This window comes from Thermobia domestica, chromosome 4 (assembly GCF_964235325.1).
Source record: "Thermobia domestica chromosome 4, izTheDome1.hap1.1, whole genome shotgun sequence".
NCBI classification, from domain to species: domain Eukaryota; kingdom Metazoa; phylum Arthropoda; class Insecta; order Zygentoma; family Lepismatidae; genus Thermobia; species Thermobia domestica.
The window spans coordinates 243,844,419-243,868,739 of NC_137457.1; the positions used below are offsets into that span (position 1 = coordinate 243,844,419).

Genomic DNA, 24,321 nt, shown 5'->3' on the forward strand with positions numbered 1-24,321 from the left:
CATCTCTCGTGGATATAATCTTTCTTCCACATAACCATACTCCAATCTAGATTTTTAAAAATTCCGCTAGAGTCCTATGACCCATGCATAAATGAGCGGTTTATACAAGCATAATCGTAAGCACCACCTCTGGTAAAATTAGTAATTAGTGGAAATGGACGGGGATCGAACCACAGAACGATATGTCGGTAGTTTAAATGTACATGTGACAGGGGAAGCTTGTTTGGCATGTCATTGTATTGAATTGCGTTGGTCATTGCAGGTGTATGTTTCTTTTCCTGCTTACTCGAAAGTTCAAAATGTGATATACAGTAGAGCGTCGATTATCCCAATGTCGGTCAACCGAACGACCGCTTAACCGAACTGTGTACTCGCTCGCACCTTTTACTCTCCCACCCTACCGTCCATCATCCCCCTCACTCCCAAACTAAGTTTCTCACAGTAGTCCCCGCACTGAGCCACCGCTGGCGGAACATTGCTTCTAATGGGGCCTTCATAAGGCGGTGCTGACCGGCCAAGCCGCCAGTCGCTGTGTTTCAACAATCAGCACACTTCTGTCGGTTTGGCACTGGCTGTAGAAGTAGCGGCAGTATCAAAGCTGTTCACAGCAACAGCTGCGCCAGCTTAGAGTTGTGGCGTGCCGCTCCGCGCATGGCAAATAAACATATACAGTTCCATTATCCGAACAAACCAGTTTTCCGAACACCCATGTCTCCCAATTACTTCGGATAATCGACGCTGTACTGTAGCATTATGTTTTCCGAACCGTTCAAATATAGGGCTGGCTATGGGAAAAGCACTGTACCTGAAGTAACACAACAGCTAAGTATACCTCAAATAGGGTTGAGTAGAATTTGTTTGACAATCGTTACTGAATTATTAAATACTTAATCGAGAATTATAATATAAAATCATGTAGTACTTATTTACCTTCCGGCGTTTCACTTTGATTACTTTCCTCCTCAGTTTCCGTATGAGCTGAAAATAAAGTAGAATGTTCTTAAATTCAACTATAAGGAATTTCTAAAATGTGCGATTGTCAATTGCGAGATCGATCTATTATTTTAAAATTTCACCACTAATGAAGCATTATTCCCTGCTCCGAAACATTATTATCTGGTCAGGTTTAATTATAGTGATTTCCATTCTTTAACATTTTAAGAATGACTTTTGCAAGTTCAACATTTTTTCGTGAGTAGATACTGCAGATACTTTTCTGAGTACAGATATCCTGCAAATCTCAATGGACTTTCTTTTGAGGGGATACACATTTTCTTATACTTACGTTGTTCTATCCCTTTTATTTTACAACCCACAATCGAATGTATCGTACTATGTTTCTACCTACTGGTATGTATGGTTGAGATCCAGCGGGTCTCGACTCCCAAAAATCTTAGTATATAACGATGGTTATCATTTGTGATTGTCTGCAGTAGGGACTCACTCATTCGGGTGTACCTTGATTCAGACTCAGCATAATCGTAGAAGAAAAGAACATGAAAATCTCATCCGGACATCCGAATAAACCTAGTCCACTCGATAAACATAACAGAGATATGTTCATGCACAAAAAATTAGGTGCCGTGGGCAACAGAGTAAGTTGATGGGGCTCATTAATCCTATTAGTATAAAGAAAATTGTAGACTTGTAGTAAAATAGCTATTGCATCAACAGTGTTTATGGAAAGGTCATGGTTCATAGTTCATTCTCTTTAGCATGAAATAAGCTTTCCAGAGATGCTGTATTGAAACCCATAATGAACTTGAACAGGGAAAATTGAAAGAATGTCGGGAAAGTTACCTCCAGAAATCTCTACCATCAACTTTGGATCCCTCTAGAGTGGCCTCTCTTAAAAGCACAGAATCCAGATATATCTCTAAAAATAGTATATGATTTAGGAAATGTGTATACCAAGTTTTGTATTGATACACGGAATAGATATGAGGAAAAATTTTGTATAACAATACACATTTTCTATCCCTGACGGATCAAATCGGATGTCCCATTTGAACTTCCATGTCATATTCCTTTCATAGTACAAAATTTTATTTCAGAAATACAACCCTTGTAAAACAGTGTTATTAGGTTAAATTATAAAATTATTGTGTATTTGCGAGTGTATCTCGTGAAATTTGTTTGAATTTATAAAGTGTGGATGCATTGAATGCTCATTAAATTGGTGAGTAGTCATTTTCGTTTACTATTCCAAATAAGTCACCACTTGTTCTAATGGAGTCAATAATTATAAATTTGAATGGAATATAAGTTACACTTGGGGTTCTCATAATAGTAACTTCTTGCAAGGCGTAGTTCAAATTATTTTAAATCATTGTATATTTCATGGTTAAGTTGATTATTAATGAGTTACTAAAATTAAATTCTCTTACGGTACTGATTCAAAAGAGGATATTTGGTAGTTGTAAGATTAATGTATTCGTTTGTAAATCTTTGTAGACGCAGTTTGATTATTATAAAGATATAATAACTTTAATTAATTTACTTATTTATTTTTGAACTAAAGTAGAATAGCCTCTCAACCCGTATTTAGTGCTATTTTTGAACGTTGTATTACTATCATTTGTAGAAATTCTACATTGTGTTTATGTTCAATATATGATGTATAAATTGAAGACTCTTTCAGAGAAGTAATGCTCCCGGAAGTAGGAACTAAATACATGGTTCTGATAGGTTGGCGTTATCCGTTCCTCGCCACGTAGCGTACATATAGCAGAAATGAACCGCTTTCTTCTGTCGGTCCTCTTGACCGAGCATGCTAGCGCAACAGGCTAGTAATGACGATGCAGTTACGCGTGCAGTTTTGCTATACGAATCCATAGTATAAGTAGTATTAGGAGATTGAGGAGGAGAAGTAGGAGTAGGAGTAGGGGTAGTAGTATTAGTAATAACGTGTTAGAAGCCAAACAAGGCTCGTTTTGTTCCACCTTGACCCCCATGGTATAAATTTAACATCAGGTGCTTTCTTGTGACCAACTTAAAACAGCTGGCTAGGGTAGGGCGCGAAAAAATACTTCTGGAATTACACTGTTCAACAAATTTTGATCGAAAATATGTAAATTCTTTGAAATTGCGATTTTTACATTCATTTAAGCATAATATGAAAGGAAATGATAATAGAAGAATTTTCTTAGCTCAGGTTGTAAAAAAAAAAACGCCCTTGTACAACAGTATGTGTATATGTACAAATATATTAATATTTATAGAACATTTAAGCAAAATCCTTGTAATAACCTACATTTCACTTTTTTAAAATCTATTTCACTGTGATGTGATAAGCTGGGGAGTTAAGAAGTACTCTAACCTATAGCTTTCTATACCCTTGTACTTCCTTTTTCAAAATTGGGCAAATACCAGTTTCACAGCGATACAGAAAATAAAGTAACCGTGGTCAAGTTAAACATTAACAATTCCGTAATAAAAATCAGTACTAACATCAAAACATGAAAAATATGTACAAATACCTTTTTGTGTAAGAACTACACTGCAATGTAGACAAAAGTTTCAAGTGATCCCATGTACAGGATTATGTTTATTTTATTTTGAGCGTCTTCGCTTGGCTTGCCTTTTGTAGGTTACATCTGGAGCATCCCTTGCAATAGTCCAACAGTAGTCGGCCAATATGCTAGAACTCCACTTTCCCTCATATCTCTTCTCCATGGCTGCAATATCTTGATGGAGACGCTCACCATGTTCGTCACTTACTGCTCCACAATCTTCGGGAAAGAAGTCTAGATGTGAATGAAGAAAGTGGAGTTTAAGAGACATATTGCAACCAAGATTTTCGTTGCACAATAACAACTTTGCTACCAGTTGTTTGTAATTTGTTGCTCGGTGTCTTCCCAAGAACTGTGAACAAACACTCTTCAAGCTTTCCCACGCAGCTTTCTCCTCACCTTGGAGAATTTCGTCGAACTTGTGATCTTTGAATAGTTGCCTAATCTGTGGCCCTATGAAAACACCCTCTTTAAGTTTGGCATCACTTAGTCGAGGGAATTGTCCTCTTAGGTACTTATAGGCCTCATCCTCTTGGTTCATGCTCTTAACAAAACTTTTCATAAGACCTAATTTAATATGTAGAGGGGGAAGCAAAATTCGGTTACGATCTACCAGTGGTTCATGCTGCACATTTTTCACTCCCGGCTGAAGAGTTTCTCTGGTACTCCAATCACTTTTGCGGTAATCAGATTCACGATCTCTACTGACCCATTCACATATAAAGCAACAATATTTTGTATACCCTAACTGCATACCTAGCAACAGTGCTAATACTTTAAGGTCACCACAAATGAGCCACTGTAAATCGTAATATTTAATGGCTTGAAGTAAACGTTTCAAGTTTTCATAAGATTCCTTCATATGAACTGCGTAACCTACAGGAATTGAAGGAAGTTCAATTCCAATATGTAATAGCACTGCCTTTAAACTCACCTTGGACGAATCTATAAAGAGCCTCCACTCCGTAGGTTCGTAATTAATTTTAAGTGCCCTCATGAGACCATTTACATCTGTACATGCCACAAATGCGTCTTCCATAGTAAAAAATGAAGTGAACATCTCCCTATTCCGATACACTGAAATATTTACTTTTTCCTGCAATAAATTCCATTGTTTTAAGCGTGACGCTAAAATTTCGGCTTTGCTTTTCGAGAGATCCAAGTCTCTGATTAGATCACTTAGTTTCTCTTGAATAAGTCTATGTGGTTCACATGGAGGTTCTTCTACAACAAACGTAGGGTCCTTCGAAGTACTTGATTCAGGAGCTTCAACTTCTTGATCATCATCAGACAAAAGATAGTATTCTTTAGGTGGGTCAGGAATAGGTAGTCCTTCTCCATGTGGAACAGGGCGCATTGCAGAAGGAATGTTAGGATAGATCAAGGCCCGCTTCTTCTTCGTGGAAATTCCCTTCTTGACGGAAGGAACCATACAAAAATAACAGTCTCTGATGTGGTCGCTTGACTCCCTTTAAATCATGGGCACTGCAAAAGGCATTGAGCGCCCCTTCCCATTAATCCAATTTCTTAGATTGCTGGCACAAGTGTTACACATAATGTGGGGTGCCCAAGATTTATCTTGGTCTCCAATTTTACAATCAAAGTAATATTGATAGGCTTTTCTTATTAGTGGTGTTATAGTCTGCCTTTGTGAGGAAAATGTCACTTCCTCACACACGTAGCAGAAGCTATCCGCACTGTTTACACAATTTCGCGGCATTTTTGTTTATTGAAATCCTCAAAATGTCACTTGAAATAGTTCCGACAACTATTTAAAAATATACATTCGAAATACCAGTATTTTTGCGTACTTGTAGTTGTATTTTTATGTCCTGCACTACACAAACGTCACACCCAAAACGCTGATAACTGCACTAAACCTGTCTTTTCTAACAATAGCAGAACACTACTGAGATAAGGAACACAATGAAACCAAGCGTTCATATAGTTTCTCCAGTGTTACCCCAAACGAAGCGAATATATTTATTTTTAAAGCGTTATTATTAGACATGCCTGTAAAACGAAAAGTAGAGCTAATATTCGAAAATAACTTTCAAATTCGTGATCAGCACCACAAAATCAATAAGAATTAGTTGATTTTGTTCAATTTACATTTTCGTTGTTGAACAGTATTATTAATCTCCCGTAATAATTGTGCCTATTAGAAATAATATTACTAACTATGAGAAGATTAACCTTCTAAATAAGTTCTTATTAAATGTGGCGGATCTTCAGTAGTGGGAAAGCCGTATCGAGTAACGATCTCTTTAAGAAAAAGAACATTACATGGGACTTACTCAAAATATTGCTAGCAACATTGTACACGATTCTTTTTGTACCATACTTGAGTTTGTGTAGACCTATGCCTTAGTTTCTATATAAAATGAAGTATGATAATTTAAGTAGAGAGTAGTATTTTAAAGACATACGTCACCAAGATAATACATTGACTTCAGTACAGTATGGTATAATAGAGTGTGGAGTGTGGAAACTGTATTAATTTTTCCGGTTGTATGGGATACTATTCACATTATTCCTTTTAGGAAGTGAGTTAATTTGTACTAGTAAGGCTCGAATTCAGTTACTATACGTCCCTGGGCATAAGAAACATTTCACTCCTTTTCTTATTTATTTGCATTTCAGTTATGTGTAGGAGAAGTTGAAAACAAGAAACGACAAAATACATAAAACATTATAGTAATAAGTGACAATAATACACACTTACAATATACATTTATCAACGATCAATCCAACACAGAACACAAATAATAAATTAATAATATCAACTGTAGACCTAAACAATATGGTGACATCAGTTTACATTCAGTCATCAATAACGGGGTTGGCCGTATAGAACGAAATGTGCAGAATACTAGTAGCCTCTGCAGCTTCTAGCCCCACAAGGGTCGTAACCAGAAAAAGTGTTCGTGCTGTGGTAACAACTTTTCCAATTCAAATATCTTCCTTAAGTTCATCTCTCGTGGATATAATCTTTCTTCCACATAACCATACTCCAGTCTAGATTTTTAAAAATTCCGCTGGACTCCCATAACCCATGCATAAGTAAGCGGTTTGTACGAGCATAATCGTAAACTCCACCTCTGGTAAAATTAGTAATTAGTGGAAATGGACAGGGATCGAACCACAGAACGATATGTGGGTAGTTTAAATGTACATACAGGTGACAGGGGAAGCTTGTTTGGCATGTCATTGTATTGAATTGCGTTGGTCATTGCAGGTCTATGCTTCTTTTCCTGCTTACTCGAAAGTTAAAAAAATGTGATATACAGTAGAGCGTCGATTATCCGAATGTCAGTCAACCGAACGACCGCTTAACCGAACTGTGTACTCGCTCGCACCTTTTACTCTCCCACCTTACCGTCCATCATCCCCCTCGCTCCCAAACCAAGTTTCCCACAGTAGTCCCCGCACTGAGCCACCGCTGGCGGAACATTGCTTCTAATGGGGCCTTCATAAGGCGGTGCTGACCGGCCAAGCCGCCAGTCGCTGTGTTTCAACAATCAGCACACTTCTGTCGGTTTGGCACTGGCTGTAGAAGTAGCGGCAGTATCAAAGCTGTTCACAGCAACAGCTGCGCCAGCTTAGAGTTGATGCGTGCCGCTCCGCGCATGGCAAATAAACATGTACAGTTCCATTATCCAAACAAACCAGTTTTCCGAACACCCATGTCCCCCAATTACTTCGGATAATCGACGCTCTACTGTAGCATTATGTTTTCCGAACCGTTCAAATATAGGGCTGGCTATGGGAAAAGCACTGTACCTGAAGTAACACAACAGCTAAGTATACCTCAAATAGGGTTGAGTAGAATTTGTTTGACAATCGTTACTGAATTATTAAATACTTAATCGAGAAATATAATATCAATCATGTAGCACTTATTTACCTTCCGGTGTTTCACTTTGATTACTGTCCTCCTCAGGTTCCGTATGAGCTGAAAATAAAGTAGAATGTTCTTAAATTCAACTATAAGGAATTTCTAAAAGGTGCGATTGTCAATTGCGAGATTGGTCTATTATTTTAAAATTTCACCACTAATGAAGCATTATTCCCTGCTCCGAAACATTATTATCTGGTCAGGTTTAATTATAGTGATTTCCATTCTTTAACATTTTAAGAATGACTTTTGCAAGTTCAACATTTTTTCGTGAGTAGATACTGCAGATACTTTTCTGAGTACAGATATCCTGCAAATCTCAATGGACTTTCTTTTGAGGGGATACACATTTTCTTATACTTACGTTGTTCTATCCCTTTTATTTTACAACCCACAATCGAATGTATCGTACTATGTTTCTACCTACTGGTATGTATGGTTGAGATCCAGCGGGTCTCGACTCCCAAAAATCTTAGTATATAACGATGGTTATCATTTGTGATTGTCTGCAGTAGGGACTCACTCATTCGGGTGTACCTTGATTCAGACTCAGCATAATCGTAGAAGAAAAGAACATGAAAATCTCATCCGGACATCCGAATAAACCTAGTCCACTCGATAAACATAACAGAGATATGTTCATGCACAAAAAATTAGGTGCCGTGGGCAACAGAGTAAGTTGATGGGGCTCATTAATCCTATTAGTATAAAGAAAATTGTAGACTTGTAGTAAAATAGCTATTGCATCAACAGTGTTTATGGAAAGGTCATGGTTCATAGTTCATTCTCTTTAGCATGAAATAAGCTTTCCAGAGATGCTTTGTATTGAAACCCATAATGTACTTGGACAGGGAAAATTGAAAGAATGTTGTGAAAATTACCTCCAGAAATCCCTTCCATCAACTTTGGACCCCTCTAGAGTGGCCTCGGGTAAAAGCACGGAATCCAAATATATCTCTAAAAGTAGTATATGAGTTAGGAAATACGTATACCAAGTTTTATATTGATAGACGGAATAGATATGAGGAAAAATTTTGTATAACAATACATATTTTCCTCTCACATCTGTTCTGTCTATCAATACAAAACTTGGCATCCTCATTTCCTAATTTTTGTAGTGTTTTCAGAGGTACATTTGAATTGTTTGCTTTTACCCAGGGTCACTCCAAAGGGATCCAAAGTTTATGGCAGGGATTTCTGGGAAGAATTTTCCCGACATTCTGCCAATATTCCCTGTTAAAGTACATTATGGGCTTTAATACATGGCATCTCTGGAAAGCTTGTTTCATGCTGAAGAGAATGAACTATGAACCATGACTTTTCCATAATCACTGTTGATGCAACAGCTATTATACTGCAAGTCTAAAATTTTCTTTATACTATCAGGATTAATAGGCCCAATGGACTTACTCCGTTGCCCACGGCACCTAATTTTTTGCGCATGAACGTATCTTTGTTATGTTTATCGAATGGACTAGGTTTGATTTCGATGTCCGGATGATATGTTCATCTCCGTTCGTTGTTAGTAATTTGATAAAAGTTTGTACCCTTTTCCTAATGAAAGTATGCTTGTTTTAGCAGAGAAATGATTGATGTAGCTTAGTAACTTAGCAGTACTTAGCTAGCTTAGTAGTAGATCTCTGCAACTTTGAACCACCTCCAAGAAGAAATTATTGGATTGGCACCTGCTTCTACTAAAACTAATTAGTTCAGGACAGAATCTAGATGTGCAAAAGTCCCAAAGAAACTCATCCATGCGCGCTTTTCGTACTCTGTGAGACATGCCTCAAAACCTCTATCTTTCTGCAGTTCGCGTATCTGCGGACCTACAAACTCGCTCTCTCTTATTTTTGCAGCTGACAGTCGAGGAAATTTGTCAGCAAGATATGCAAAAGCTGGCCCATTGGGATCCATTGTCTTCACAAGCTGTTTAGTAAGTCCAAGTTTTATATGTAGGGGTGGAATAAGAACATTTCTAGGATCTACAAGACTGTCCCGTTGCACATTCGTTACACCAACTGTCCAATTGCGTTTAGGCCACTTCTTTTTCACATAGTGGGAAGTTCTTTCCCTACTATGCCATTCACACAAAAAGCATACATACTTCGTGTAACCTTGTTGCATCCCTAATAATAATAATGCTATTACCTTGAAGTCACAACACAACTTCCACTTATGTTCACTGTACATAATTAAGTTCAATATCTTTCTGAAAATTTCATAACTCTCTTTGGTAAAAGTGACATATGCAACTGGGATTGAAGACAATTTATTCCCGATATGCAGCAATACACTTTTTAAGCTATTCTTCGAAACATCCAAAAATAATCTCCATTCACCTGATTCGTATGTTATGTGTAAGGCTGCCATTAATCCTTGAACATCATTGCAGAATGTCACGGAACTATTATTGGCAAAATAAGACACAAAAGCACGTTTTCTGTTCCTGAAGATTATGTTGGCTGTTTCGTGGAGAAGGTTATATTCCCGTAATCTGGAGCCTAACAATTCTGTTTACTGAGTCCTAAGTTTCGCACTAAATCGTTCAAATCATCCTGCTGTAATACACGTGGCGTGGGCGTACTCGTGCCTTGATACGGTGGATCCCTTCTTTTTTCCGGAGAAGATGTAAGTTCTGTAGTGCTACTTTCTTCACTATCACTCATCTCTTCTATATCTGTGGGCCTTGAAGGAACTGGTAAAGCTTCAGAATGTGCCACAGGTCGTCTTGTTGACGGCAGATCCGGATAAACAATATGTTTCTTTGATTTGCTGTTCATGAATCTCTGAATTTTGGTTAAGCAGAAATAGCAGTCTGTCAAATGGTACCTTAGTTCCCTCCAAACCATCGGTACAGCAAATAATGAAACATTTTTTCCTTGCCACCACTTAATTAATTTACAATAACATGTAGCACAACACATATTAGGTGACCACTTCTTATCAAAATCACCAGCTCCGACGCCAAAGTACTGCTTATATGTTCTCTTGATGATGGGTGTGATTTTCTTCCCGTTGCTCACGAAGGTGAACTCGCTACAAATATAACGGAAGTTGTTAGTTACGTACTTACAACCACGAGTGCAATGCATTTTTTTACTTCACTTAAACACGAACAAAATGAATCCACAGCAATCAGTTTACATACAGTAAGTAGTACTAACGCCCGATAAAATACCAGATTCACACGCTCAGTGTAACTCACAAACTACTCCCAACATCACATTGCAACAACATAACACTGTCGGACAAGTTTTGCCAATCTCTGAAAAATGAAAGCTGTCAATGTTGCAAGGTCTTACTTTCCAAATTCCCTTTTGTCACCATATACTGTGTTTGGCATGTATATGAATATATGTAGTACATGAATGCTTGAATTACTCGTAAACTATCCCTGACGGGTCAAATCGGATGTCCCATTTGAACTTCCATGTCACATTCCTTTCATAGTACAAAATTTTATTTCAGAAATACAACCCTTGTAAAACAGTGTTATTAGGTTAAATTATAAAATTATTGTATATTTGCGAGTGTATCTCGTGAAATTTGTTTGAATTTATAAAGTGTGGATGCATTGAATGCTCATTAAATTGGTGAGTAGTCATTTTCGTTTACTATTCCAAATAAGTCACCACTTGTTCTAATGGAGTCAATAATTATAAATTTGAATGGGATATAAGTTATACTTGGGGTTCTCATAATAGTAACTTCTTGCAAATTTTGTAAATTAAAGAAACGTGATAGGCATAGTTCAAATTATTTTAAATCATTGTATATTTCGTGGTTAAGTTGATTATTAATGAGTTACTAAAATTAAATTTTCTTAGGATGCTGATTCAAATGAGTATATTTTTTAGTTGTAAGGTTAATGTATTCGCTTGTAAATCTTTGTAAAAGCAGATGGATTATTACAAAGATATAATAACTTTAATTAATTTATTCATTATTGAACTAAAGTAGAATAGCCTCTCAACCCGTATTTAGTGCTATTTTTGAATGTTGTATTACTATCATTTGTAGAAATTATACATTGTGTTTATGTTCAATGTATGATGTATAAATTGAAGACTCTTTCAGAGAAGTAATCTCCCGGAAGTAGGAACTAAATACACGGTTCTGATTGGTTGGCGTTATCCGTTCCTCGCCACGTAGCGTACATATAGCAGAAATGAACCGCTTGCTACTGTCTGTCCTCTTAACCGAGCATGCTAGCGCAACAGGCTAGTAATGACGGTGCAGTTACGCGTGCAGTTTTGCTATACGAATCCATAGTATAAGTAGTATTAAGAGAAGGAGGAGAAGAAGTAGCAGTACGAGTAGAAGTAGGGCTAGTAGTATTAGAAGGAAAGGGTTTGAAGCCCAGCAAGGCTCATTTTGTTCCACCTTGACCCCCATGGTATAAATTTAACCTCCGCTGCTTAATTGTGAACAACTTAAAACAGCTGGCTACTATGGGGCGGGAAAAAAACACTTCCGGAATTATTAATCTCCCATAAGGGTCGTTTAAATTGTGCCTATTAGAAATAATATTACTAACTATGAGAATATTAACCTTCTAAAGAATTTCTTATTACATGTGGCGGATCTCCATAAGTGGGAAAGCCGTATCGAGTAGCGAGCTCTTTAAGAAAAGGAACATTACATGGGACTTACTCAAAATATTGCTAGCAATATTGTACACGATTCTTTTCTACCATACTTGAGTTTGTGTAGGCCTATGCCTTAGTTTCTATATAAAATGAAGTATGATAATTTAAGTAGAGAGTAGTATTTTAAAGACATTCGTCACCAAGATAATACATTGACTTCAGTACAGTATGGTATAATAGAGTGTGGAAACTGTATTAATTTTTCCGGTTGTATGGGATACTATTCACATTATTCCTTTTAGAAAGTGAGTTAATTTGTACTAGTAAGACTGGAATTTAGTTTCTTTACGTCCCTGGGCATAAGAGAAATTTCACTCCTTTTCTTATTTATTTGCATTTCGGTTATGTGTAGGAGAAGTTAAAAACAAGAAACGACAAAATACATAAAACATTATAGTAATAAGTGACAATAATACACACATACAATATACATTTATCAACGATCAATCCAACACAGATTACTAATATCAAGTGTAGGCCTAAACAATATGGTGACATCAGTTTACATTCAGTCATCAATAACGAAGTAGGCCGTATAGAACGAAATGTGCAGAGTACCAGTAGCCTCTGCAGCTTCTAGCCCCACTAGGGTCGTAACCAGAAAAAGTGTTCGTGCTGTGGTAACAACTTTTCCAATTGAAATGTCTTCCTTAAGTTCATCTCTCGTGGATATAATCTTTCTTCCACATAACCATACTCCAATCTAGATTTTTAAAAATTCCGCTGGACTCCTATAACCCATGCATAAGTAAGCGGTTTGTACGAGCATAATCGTAAGCTCCACCTTTGGTAAAATTAGTAATTAGTGGAAATGGACAGGGATTGAACTACAGAACGATATGTCGGTAGTTTAAATGTACATACAGGTGACAGGAGAAGCTTGTGTGGCATGTCATTGTATTGAATTGCGTTGGTCATTGCAGGTGTATGTTTCTTTCCCTGCTTACTCGAAAGTTAAAAAATGTGACATACCATTATGTTTTGCGAGGCGCTCAAATATAGGGCTGCCTTTGGGAAAAGTACTGTACTTGAAGAAACAAAACAGCTAAGTATACCTCAAATGGGGTTGAGTAGAGCTTGTTTGACAATCATTACTGAATTTTTGAATACTTAATCGAGAATTATAATATTAATCATGTAGTACTTATTTACCTTCCGGTGTTTCAGTTTGATTACTTTCCTCATCAGGTTCCGGATCAGCTGGAAATAAAGTAGAATGTTCTTAAATTCAACTATAAAGAATTTCTAAAAAGTGCGATTGTCAATTGTGAGATCGATCCATTATTTTAAAATTTCATCTCTAATGAAGTATGATTCCCTGCTCCGAAATATTATTATCTAGTCAGGTTTAATTATAGTGATTTCCATTCTTTAACATTTAAAGAATTCCTTTTTCAAGTTCAACTTTTTTTTTTCGTGAGTAGATACTGTAGATACTTTTCTGAGTACAGATATCCTGCAAATCTCATTGGACTTTCTTTTGAGGGGATACACATTTTCTTATACTTACGTTGTTCTATCCCTTTTATTTTACAACCCACAATCGAATGTATCGTACTATGTTTCTACCTACTGGTATGTATGGTTGAGATCCAGCGGGCATCGACTCCCAAATATCTTAGTATATAACGATAGTTATCATTTGTGATTGTCTGCAGTAGAGGCTCACTCACTCGAGTGTACCTTGATCCAGACTCAGCATAATCTTACAAGGAAAGAACATGAACATTTCATCCGGACATCCGAATCAAACCTAGTCCATTCGATAAACATAACAAAGATATGTTCATGCACGAAAAGTTAGGTGCCATGGGCAACGGAGTAAGTCCATGGGGCCCATTAATCCTGTTACTATAAAGAAAATTGTAGACTTGTAGTAAAATAGCTATTGCATCAACAGTGTTTATGGAAAGGTCATGGCTCATAGTTCATTCTCTTTAGCATGAAACAATTTTTCTAGAGATGCTATGTATTGAAACCCACAATATACTTGAACAGGAAAAAGTGGGAGAATGTCGGGAAAATTCCCTCCAGAAATCTCTACCATCAACTTTGGATCCCTCTAGAGTGGCCTCTAGAGTGGCCTCTATCTATCTATCTATCTATCTATCTATCTATCTATCTATCTATCTATCTATCTATCTATCTATCTATCTATCTATCTATCTATCTATATATATATATATATATATATATATATATATATATATATATATATATATATATATACCTTCTGAACGATGCAAAACAGGTTTCAGGTTCAGGTTCTGATTGCAGTCCATGTGCTCCTACAAAATTCAAAGAATGTGCTATCCATGACACAAACAGCGCAAGATTGTTTAAGGATTGGTTCCTTGCCTGAAGTCCACAATATTGGCACCATTGTCGTAAGATTGTCCTAATTCTGCTAAATTGAGGCCATTTTACTCAATTTTTTTCATGCTCTTGAATGAAATCAATGAAGCTGTCTTTTATTTCACACTTCCTTTCTCCACTTTCTTGAAGTGTGACATAGCGTAAAACCTGACACATTTGCTCGGCGTGAGAGTACATTTAGAGTACAGTCAAAAATTATTGAATGGTGTTTAACCTTCCACACTTCATTAAAAATTTCTTGCTTTACTCTATTAGCTATAAAATGTACAAACTTGGCTCTTTTTAAACAGATTTCACCTTTTCTCGTAAGATAGGATTATGCTTTGAGAGAAGAAAAATGAGGTTAAGAAAGTTCCCATTCTCTCGGTCAAAACGGTCAGAGCAACGTAGTTTTGCGTTCCCTCCTTTACTACCACAGAAGAATAAGCAACTTGCTAATAAAAACAACATTGCATCAATAATTATCGATAAAACCTCCTTCCACTTCTCTCTTTCTGTTCGAATGCATTCTTGAAGTTCTTTGTGATCCCCTTTGTCTAAATTGAGAGAGTTCAGTAGACCCTTCCATTCCACAACAAATCTTATGGTAAACCGAATTTTAATGATTTGGTGTTCTTCCAGATAGTTTCTTCCAATCTTTAAATCCAAAACTTACTAATTTTGATATGGCATTAGAAGACGAAGATATAATTTGTTTGGAGCAAGAAAATAAATTACAAGGAAGGCAAGAGAGATCATTTTCACTTTTTGAATACACGAGCCAGAACCGCTTGATTTTCTCCCCGTTGTGAAGAACTTCATACCACATGTGGTGAGTTAATCGTCTTCCTTCTCTGGTTGTACAAGAAAAGTCTATGTTGTCTGGATTCAATGACGAAACCATGACATTTTGTACAAAATAGCACATTGATTTGTCTGATATTTCGCTCGGGCAAGTACAATTTATATTTGGGCAAGTACTATAGTATTTTCAAAGCACATATCAACTTTTTTCTCGACATTTCCCATGTGTAGTAGTGGTGATGTCGATATTGGTAGTGAATGCTCTTTAAATCGAAGATGTACCCTAGTTTTGTAACGAAATATGTTTAGCACATTCAACTACATTTACTCTCTTCATTAAACAAAAATATAATCGATTGCATTTGACTAAACTTGATCATTACGTGTAAAAAATATTATGAACCAATTAACAAAGGAAAAACGTCTTTTTGGCACTTGATTTATTACGTCATAAAACCAATTGATTTATTTTTGACTTCACAAGGTGTAAATTCGTTGAAGTAATTCCAGTGAATAAAATTAATAAATGTTGGAAACGCTTATATTCCTCTTATTTGACTCCTCGTTTCCTCCTACTTTCATCATTTCACCAATCATCCCATCATCGTCCATACGGTCTTAGCCAAATGTTGCATCTAAATGGGACCCCCTACATACTCTCAACTAGCTGCGCCCCGGGGCAAATGCCCCGAATTGCCCTCCCCCCGTAGATCCGGCCATGATCATGTGTTCTCTCTTTTAAGTGTACTTCATCTGATTAAACTTTTTTGAGAATAGTTTTGAAAGAGTTTGACAATTTAAGTTTGTGTTTCCTTCTTGCATAAATTACATAATAGAGATTACTTATCTACTAAGAGATGATTTAGAAACGTTTGTGAATGTCTCTGTATAGCAACGGCGCCGACTTTCCAAAATATTATATGAGTGCATATAATGGCGAGACGTGTTACGTTCTCAGGGGAGTCTCGATAGTCTCTGATTGATTTCCTTTTAGTTAATATCTTTTATGAATACTGTCATAAAGGACTGTGCTCGACTCTATTCATAATATATTTTCGTTGTTTATTGTGAGGACTGTCTTTGACTTGGCCAGGCAAAGAAGGGAGAGTGTGGTTAACTTTGTATAAACACATTTGAAACAAACAATTTTGTTTTAAAGGTTAGAAATTTTAAGTTCTATCTCAATGTTTTAATTACTTATTATTTTTTGATAATGGCAAGTGAGAAAGATTTATTTTATTTTGTTTCTATCAAACTAAAAATCTTGTGGATGCGCTGCACCCACTAGATTATTTGTGTGGGTGCTGGAGTCCCGGAGCACCCACGTAGTCTGCGCACATGTGTACTAGTGCTAGAAGTTACGTAGACATTAGTAAATATGAATAATAAAAATTAACTATAGACTCGTACTAACTTCAAACGGATCCATCTATACATGTACTGCGAAGAGCAGGATATCGGTTTAATTACTTGTTTCATTGTCATAAGTTTATTTTTTGGAAGAAATCTGACAGAACCTATTTTATAAGCTATGGGAAAGTCAACTTATTAGGTTTCTATATGCCCTACTTATGATAACATTATTAATTCAGGAGTTTAATAATAAATATTCTTTGCTATTATTAAATTATAAATGTACTGAAAGCATGTTACAAGGGAGTCCCAAAAATCATCTACACTTTTCGTTCTACAACTTATTTACTCAAAGATATGTATATCATTTTTCTACATTATCAGCTATATTGTTAGTGTACATGGTCCGACGGTCCCAAAAGCATGCATATTTCAGTAAGGCAAACTACAATAAACTATATCACGAATTGGGAAAGGTAGAGTGGGAGGTACTGGGTGAATATACTGACGTTGATGGCGCTGTTGAAAAATTTTATTCCACCTTATATAATATATTTGACAAATGCATTCCGAAAAAGAAACAGAGCACGGGAAACTATCCTAGCTGGTTCACGCTAGACATTATATTAAAAAAATAACATGAAAGCTCGTCACCGCAAGGCGATAAGACTCGGAAAGTCAAAATAGAATTACATAAACGCGAATTTAATAAACTTCGAAAAATGATTGAGAAAGATATACAAGTCGCATACGCAAACTTCGTTAAGGGAGCGGAATATTTAATACAAGATGACTCATCTACGTTTTGGAACTTTATTAAGAGTAAAACAAAGCATTTAAATAGTAATGTATTGTGTTATGAGGGTAAAGAGTTAGCATGTGATAAAGATATAGTAAACGCATTTGCAACTTACTTTAAATCAGTGTATACAGACGGGGCACCACTGCTAGTTGAAACAGATGATTCGACATTAGTTGAAATGTATGAAAAAATTGATATGTTACAAATAGCAGTAATAGAAGTGACGAGATTCGAATGGCAATCAGAAAACTAAAATCAAAATGTTCGATAGGTATCGATGATGTACCATCATATGTAATAAAAGGTTGTGAAGAGAGTTTCTTATTACCTTTATACATGCTATTTAAACTAATACTCCAAACCAGCACGTTTCCAGCAAAATGGAAACTTACAAAAGTTTACCCTATTCCTAAAAATAATGACAGTAAAGAAATTTAAAACTATAGGCCGGTTTGTATTCTAAACTCTTTGCTAAGATATTTGAAAGCATAATTTATAAGTGCATTGAAAATCACATTACACCAGTAATATCGGATTATCAACATGGATTCGTTCCTGGCAGATCCACCGTAACAAATCTCGCTGTCTTCACTGGCCATCTAGTTGATATATTGGAGAGCAATAATCAAATAGATGTAGTTTATACAGATATTGCGAAAGCATTTGATAAGGTAAACCACACGTTGTTAGTGAATAAACTTAAATTTCTCAACTTTTCTAATCAGTTAATTGCTCTTATGAAGTCATATTTGATGGACAGAAAATAATATGTGGTTTATAAATCCTGTAGATCATTCTAATACATTCAATTTTCTGGAGTCCCACAAGCATCTAATTTATGGCCGTTACATTTTATAATATTCATTAATGACCTTCCTAATTGTATTAAAACATCACATAAACTACTCTATGCAGACGATCTAAAATTATATAGGAGAATTACAACAGCACAGGACTGTTTCAGTTTGCAGGAGGATCTAGACAGAGTAAATGAATGGTGCAAGAGCAACTTGTTAAACATAAATTCAGATAAATGCAAAACCGCGTCCTTCACTAAGAAACGGAATGTTGTTAAATTTCAATATAAGATAGATGATAAACTATTAAAGGGGGAAAAAACTGTCAAAGATTTGGGTGTAATATACGATAACAAACTATCGTTTGAGTATCATATAAATCAAATTGTAAATGACACAAACAGAAATCTTGGATCCATTTTGAGAATGGGAAGTTAATTTAATAAGTCGAATGCTTTACTGAAATTATATTTTTCCTTTGTTAAATCAAAATTAGAATATGCGTCTATTATATGAAACCCCCACACGAAGAAAGACTCTATTAGAATAGAAAGAGTTCAAAATAAAATTCTGCGGTTTCTGGTGTACAAGAGAACAGGCATCTTCCCCACATATGAAAATAGTACTTCTCTTAATAAAAATTTTAACACAATGTCTCTCAATCACAGAAGAGTGTTAAAAAACATAATATTCTTGTACAAAATATTAAATAACAAATTAAATAGCAAGGATTTGATTTCTGCCTTTCATCTCAGGGTACCCAATGGAAATATACATGTGGACAATGGAAATTTCTTTTATTGCAAGAAAGCTCGGACCAATGCAACAAAACAGCCACCAACGTGGAGGATGGGCGCAGTCTACAACAAACTGAGTAAATGTAAAAAAGTTCTGGATATACACGATATGAGTCAGAATAGATTTCGCAAATGTATTACAGTTATTCTATGTAACTCTGATATGAACACTGTAATTGGGTAGAATTACCTGTTGTGTTCTTCTTAAATAAATAAATAAATATTCCTTCCAAGAGGAATTTTTCGGTTGGATGCGAAGCCTCTTTTGCATTGCTTCCTGCACGTCTCTGCGTGTGTGAGAAGAACCGAAGTTGTTCAAAGAAGATGCCTCCTCATTAATGGTAACACTTTCTATTTGTCTGAACCTTTGCAGTATCATGTCGTCCATAGTGGAGATAGATAGGCGTCCTGATTTCTCTTCGTACGTCCAACTCTTTCGGCTACTTTTGAACTTCCCGATCCATGAAAGAATATTTCACGTCACAAAGTAGTGGGCCTATAATATCATACAATTCTACAATGAATTTCAGCCACTTTCATACTCCCCGACCAGAAAAATCTGATCACTACTCGTTGTTCCTCATTTGTGAAAACTGGTAGGGAGCGGACATATTCACAATCTAATACAGAAAGGCAAATCCCACGATCGGAATCAAATTTCACACACATGGTCGCAGTCGGACCAACTATAAGCACGCATGTACAGAAGGCAGTCTGACAACCTTGAGGATGTGTTATGGGGAAAGTGTAGATATATTTTTGACTTACTGCCATATTTGATGACATTGGAAGGCTGAAGAGTAACAAAGAAGCATAACTACTTATTTCCTAACTGAGACTTAGTCTATTGAAGCCTGCAGTGTTAGCCATATCTTATTATTTTTGAACAAAATAATGTTAGTAATGAAACATTTATTTACCTTGTAACATTTCATCTTCAGCCAATGGAAATATTTCTTTCTCATCATTTTGCGGAACTTATGAAAAAAGAATAGAATGGTATTAATTTTAACTATAAAATAAACTTTGTATAAATTATAATTATGCACGGATCACGACTGATCCACTTAAAGTTTTTATAGTTTATAAAATGTATTTCCCCTATTTAGATTTGTTTCGCAATGTGCATTCTTTACATTGTAAAAATTGATAATGTCTATTCGACATTTCTATTCTTGTATAATAATGTATTTTAAGTATGTCATATGATTTGTATTAAATTTGTGCTTAGGCTTGAAGCCAACCGATTTCTTATAGGGAGCAGAAATTAATACTGAGGGTTGTTACATGCGGACACTTTTTACACACTTTAAAAAAAATCTTGGAATGTGTTTGTCTGGGGAATATGCAATCTGAAATAAATATGTATATTTTCAGCACCTCTGCCGGAAAGTTTTGAATTTCGTGCTTGGCGAGGGTGACTTAGCCATTCGATGACTACTGTTGGAGTGGGCACTATCTGTTCTATTATAGTCAACTGTAACGTAATTACATATCTCAATTATCAGGAGTGTGTTTAACAGTTTCTTCAATGAAGAGAAATATATATAATTTCAAAAGCATTGTTATATAATTACATAAAAGTGTTAACCTTTTTTTATGATATTGTGAAGTTAAAATACTGTGGTGCTGCATAAAATTATTAAATTGGAGGTGAATATAGCTATATACCAGTTTTTGGCAGTAGGTGAGTTTTTGTATTTGTATGTTATTTTCTCTGATTTAATGTGTAAATCTATTGAGGAGTAAATATATATAAATTTAAATTATTTGACAAAGCCCTATCAGAAAGTTACTAAATATAACTTTATGAGAATTAAATAACATTAGTGCATTGTTTTAGGATATATTTTGCAGATGGGTTAAACTTCTCAATTAGACTTACTGCAAGAACACGTTTGGAACATATATATGAGGATATCAAATCACAGATTATTATAAATTACTATTATTGTTCAAATCAATTTCCAGTTTATATTACTCAATTTCATGATTGTTATAAAGTTTTCAATTGATAGATTTAGGTTATCAGCTTTTATTTCTATAGCTTATATTTCCTATTTGATTATTGAAAGATAGGTTTCTCTTTTGCTAGTCAGAAGTACGGGTTGATACCATAGAACAAGAATTATTAGAGAGAAAGAATCTAGTTTTTGCTATAGAATGAATTTCAATTATCTTCCCTCATATAACAATTATAATTGCAAGGCTTGTCTCCCAGTTTAAATACTTGTCCTGGTCATTAAAGACCGGTGGCCCATGACGCAGCTATAGCAAGGCACGTCACAGGGTACAGTGACAGACAATAAACATCAGAAAACTGTTTATTAATTTATTCTTCCGGAATCTGTAACATATTTGTGCTAAGGTTGCACCTTTCCAAAGTAAAATATAGGAACAGTTCACCAGCAAATGAGGGGAAGGGTTAGGGGAGAGGTAAATATATCAACTACCGTATCCTTTTTATGTATTAATATAATATGTCTTTGAAGTAAAGAGCAAATCATTTTTATCTGATTGAGAAAAATAAAGGGAGGTAATTTAAAAACATAGACTCTATATCATATAATATATAATAAAAATATGTCGAGTGAAAATAGTATGTAGCCTATGTACAAACATTCTATTACCGGGCACATTGCTACCTGCCTGTCTACTTCCATTGTTATGAAATTTCCTCTAATTTTGAAGGCTATGTAATAATGTGAGAACTAAATTCCAATAATAATAATAATAATAATGATAATAATAATAATAATAATAATAATAATAATAATAATAATAATAATAATAATAATATAATTACATATTTGAAGTGCAAGAACTGTACCGGTATTAGCCAGGTCTATAACTGTATGGTGGTAACTCAAGGCATAAGGTAAATAAATGCATTTGTATCCAATACCGGTGTGAAGCATAAAATTAAGTCTTGAATACCGTACATAGGGATAATTATAAAATATCGTAGTATATAAGCAGAGTCACATAAAATAAAATAAAACAAAAATAGAAACAGAATAAAAACACTAAAATATCTCTAATCATCACGATTAGATTTGTCTAATGCTAAAATATACGAGTAAATAAAATAATGCATAAGATAAAAACATGTACCGATTATTTAGTCAACAAGTTAAAATATAACGTATAATAATAAACATTAATCATAACATTCTATTTGTCTATTATTAAAAATATTAGGTAAATTGCTTATAAGTGAGCGCTTTGAACGATTTCTACACAAGTGGCTTGTTTGGCTTAGGTACTGACCTTATAATTTATTTTCTACTACTAAATCTGTTTTTGGTAATGTTATAGTTGAAAATGAAGTGATTATTAATAGTTACCAATATGTTGTTAGTTTCTAGAGGAAATTTGTAGTAAGATCATGGAATGACAATTTATTGAAAAGAATGTTAGTGAAAACGTGAAAGTAATACGAATTTAGTTTATTTTGATTTAGTCATGTGTAGCGCAGAAAGATGGTTCGAGTTAGAGGTCAAAATCATCAAAAATTAAGTGAATTGTTGAAATTTAATTAGAACCTACTTTTAACTGTTCTAATTATACTGAGAAAGTGAGAATATACTTCTTGTTTCCGGACTATCAGGACCAGAACAAGTGTCATAACACAGAAAATGAGGTATTTCGGAAATATAAAATTGGTTACAGGAAGAAATGGATTTACCAATTACATACATTCCGTCTACCTTTCAGTGTTTCTTCCAGACATGATTGGGGAGGGGCACTGCTCCCTCGGAGGTCTGAGAGTGTCCCCCCGGAAGAGACCAAAATAATACGTCCATAATATAATAATCCACCCCCTCGGAACATTGTTTCCGAAAGAAACACTGCTGCCACCTTCTCTTCTGAAGAGGAATAAGGACGACTGCCTCAGGGATGGATCCAGGAAGGACGGTGGGTTGTAATACTGCTATTTAGAGCTACTTTTAATAGCTCGAAACTCTGGGATGGGTTTTATTATATATATAATAAGAAAGTTTCCTCTTCTCGGGGGAGGGGAGGCGATCGCCCTCTGGCTCCACTCTTGGACTGCCAAAAGAAATTTAAGAATTGAGTGAAAAACTGAGAGAGAAATTTGAATTTGCTTGTGCCACAATGAAGAATCATAATGTTGAACGTGTCAAAAATGCGGGTTAGTATTCTTCGCGGCATGCTATTGTAGTATTGCTCACGTTGTGTCTACTGGTTGACCAGGAGTGGTCACACATCATGTTTCATTAACATGGCTGATTTTCTCTTTCTGCCTCCGTGTGACTTTACGCTGGCCTCGAAAATCCTGTACATTGCTGCTCTTTGTGAATCTCTGTATCTTTGTGTCCGATGCATGCATTCAACTGTGAGTATTTTGCACCTGTCTTTGGGGATTTCCATTGCAAATCGATATAAATCCGCAAAGGAAATCCCCAAGACTTGGATCAAAAGGGAAATCTTTCCAAATTCATATATACAGAGTCCATTATAAAAGTAATGTGAATTTTCTGGGAAAAAATAGATTTATTAATCGAACTTGTACAAATGCTTAAAATTCTTCAAAATACTCTCCTCCTGCATGAATACACTCGCGGAGACGTGTCTGCCACGCCTGGAAGGCATCCTGAAAGCCCTCGACGTGAATGTCTCTTAGGAACGTTGTAACATGCTTTTGGATGTTTTCTACAGTTCCAAAATTCTTTTCTTTCAGCTCACTCTTCAGTCGGGGAAACAAAAAACGTCTCACAGAGCAAGTCGGGATTGTAAGGAGAATGGGGGACCACCGAGGCGTTGCTCCGGGCCAGGAAGTTCGTAACGATGAAGGATGTATGGCTGGGGGCATTGTCATGGTTGCAGATCCTCGGTCACTATCCCACGTTCCGCAAATGTGGAAATGTGTACGGTGTAAGCAATTTGATGGATGCTCAATCGACGGTCGGAACTCAAAACTTCGCGCTCACGATCCATGTTTTCGTCGGTTCTGGCCGTTGTTGGGAATCCAGAACGGGGTTCGTCGGCGACCTCCTCCCGGCCCACATTGAACGCCTTGTGCCATCTCCGGGCCTTGAAATGCAGTCATCCTTGAAGGTGTCTTAAAGCATCTGGAATGTTTCGGTTGCATTCTTTTCAATCTTCACGCCAAACTTGACGGCGTATCGCGAACGCTCCATCGCACCGTGTTGAAAAGTCGAAAAAAGACACTTCACGCGGAGACACGTCTTTCCGCTCACACTGCTCGGAGCAAACCGGCGACTGGCTGCGTTGGAAGGGCAGATCCCCGACCATATTGCCAGACCGGTTTTACCGCGCTGCCATGGATAGTCGCGTCACAATAAAATCATGCGAATTACTTTCATAAT

At 36.0% G+C, this 24,321-nt stretch overlaps 1 protein-coding gene across 1 annotated transcript in view; it reads right to left on the reverse strand.

The window, feature by feature from the left end:
• Positions 1 to 922: 922 nt before the first annotated feature.
• Positions 923 to 24,321, reverse strand: part of LOC145683084 (uncharacterized) — a 57,417-nt gene continuing 34,018 nt past the window's right edge. The window contains exons 7-10 of the mRNA XM_081754443.1: positions 19,888 to 19,944; positions 13,212 to 13,259; positions 7,420 to 7,467; positions 923 to 978 (exon numbers count right to left, since the gene is read on the reverse strand). Coding sequence (XP_081610569.1) covers positions 923 to 978; positions 7,420 to 7,467; positions 13,212 to 13,259; positions 19,888 to 19,944 — 209 coding nt within the window. The remainder of the gene's footprint in view (positions 979 to 7,419; positions 7,468 to 13,211; positions 13,260 to 19,887; positions 19,945 to 24,321) is intronic.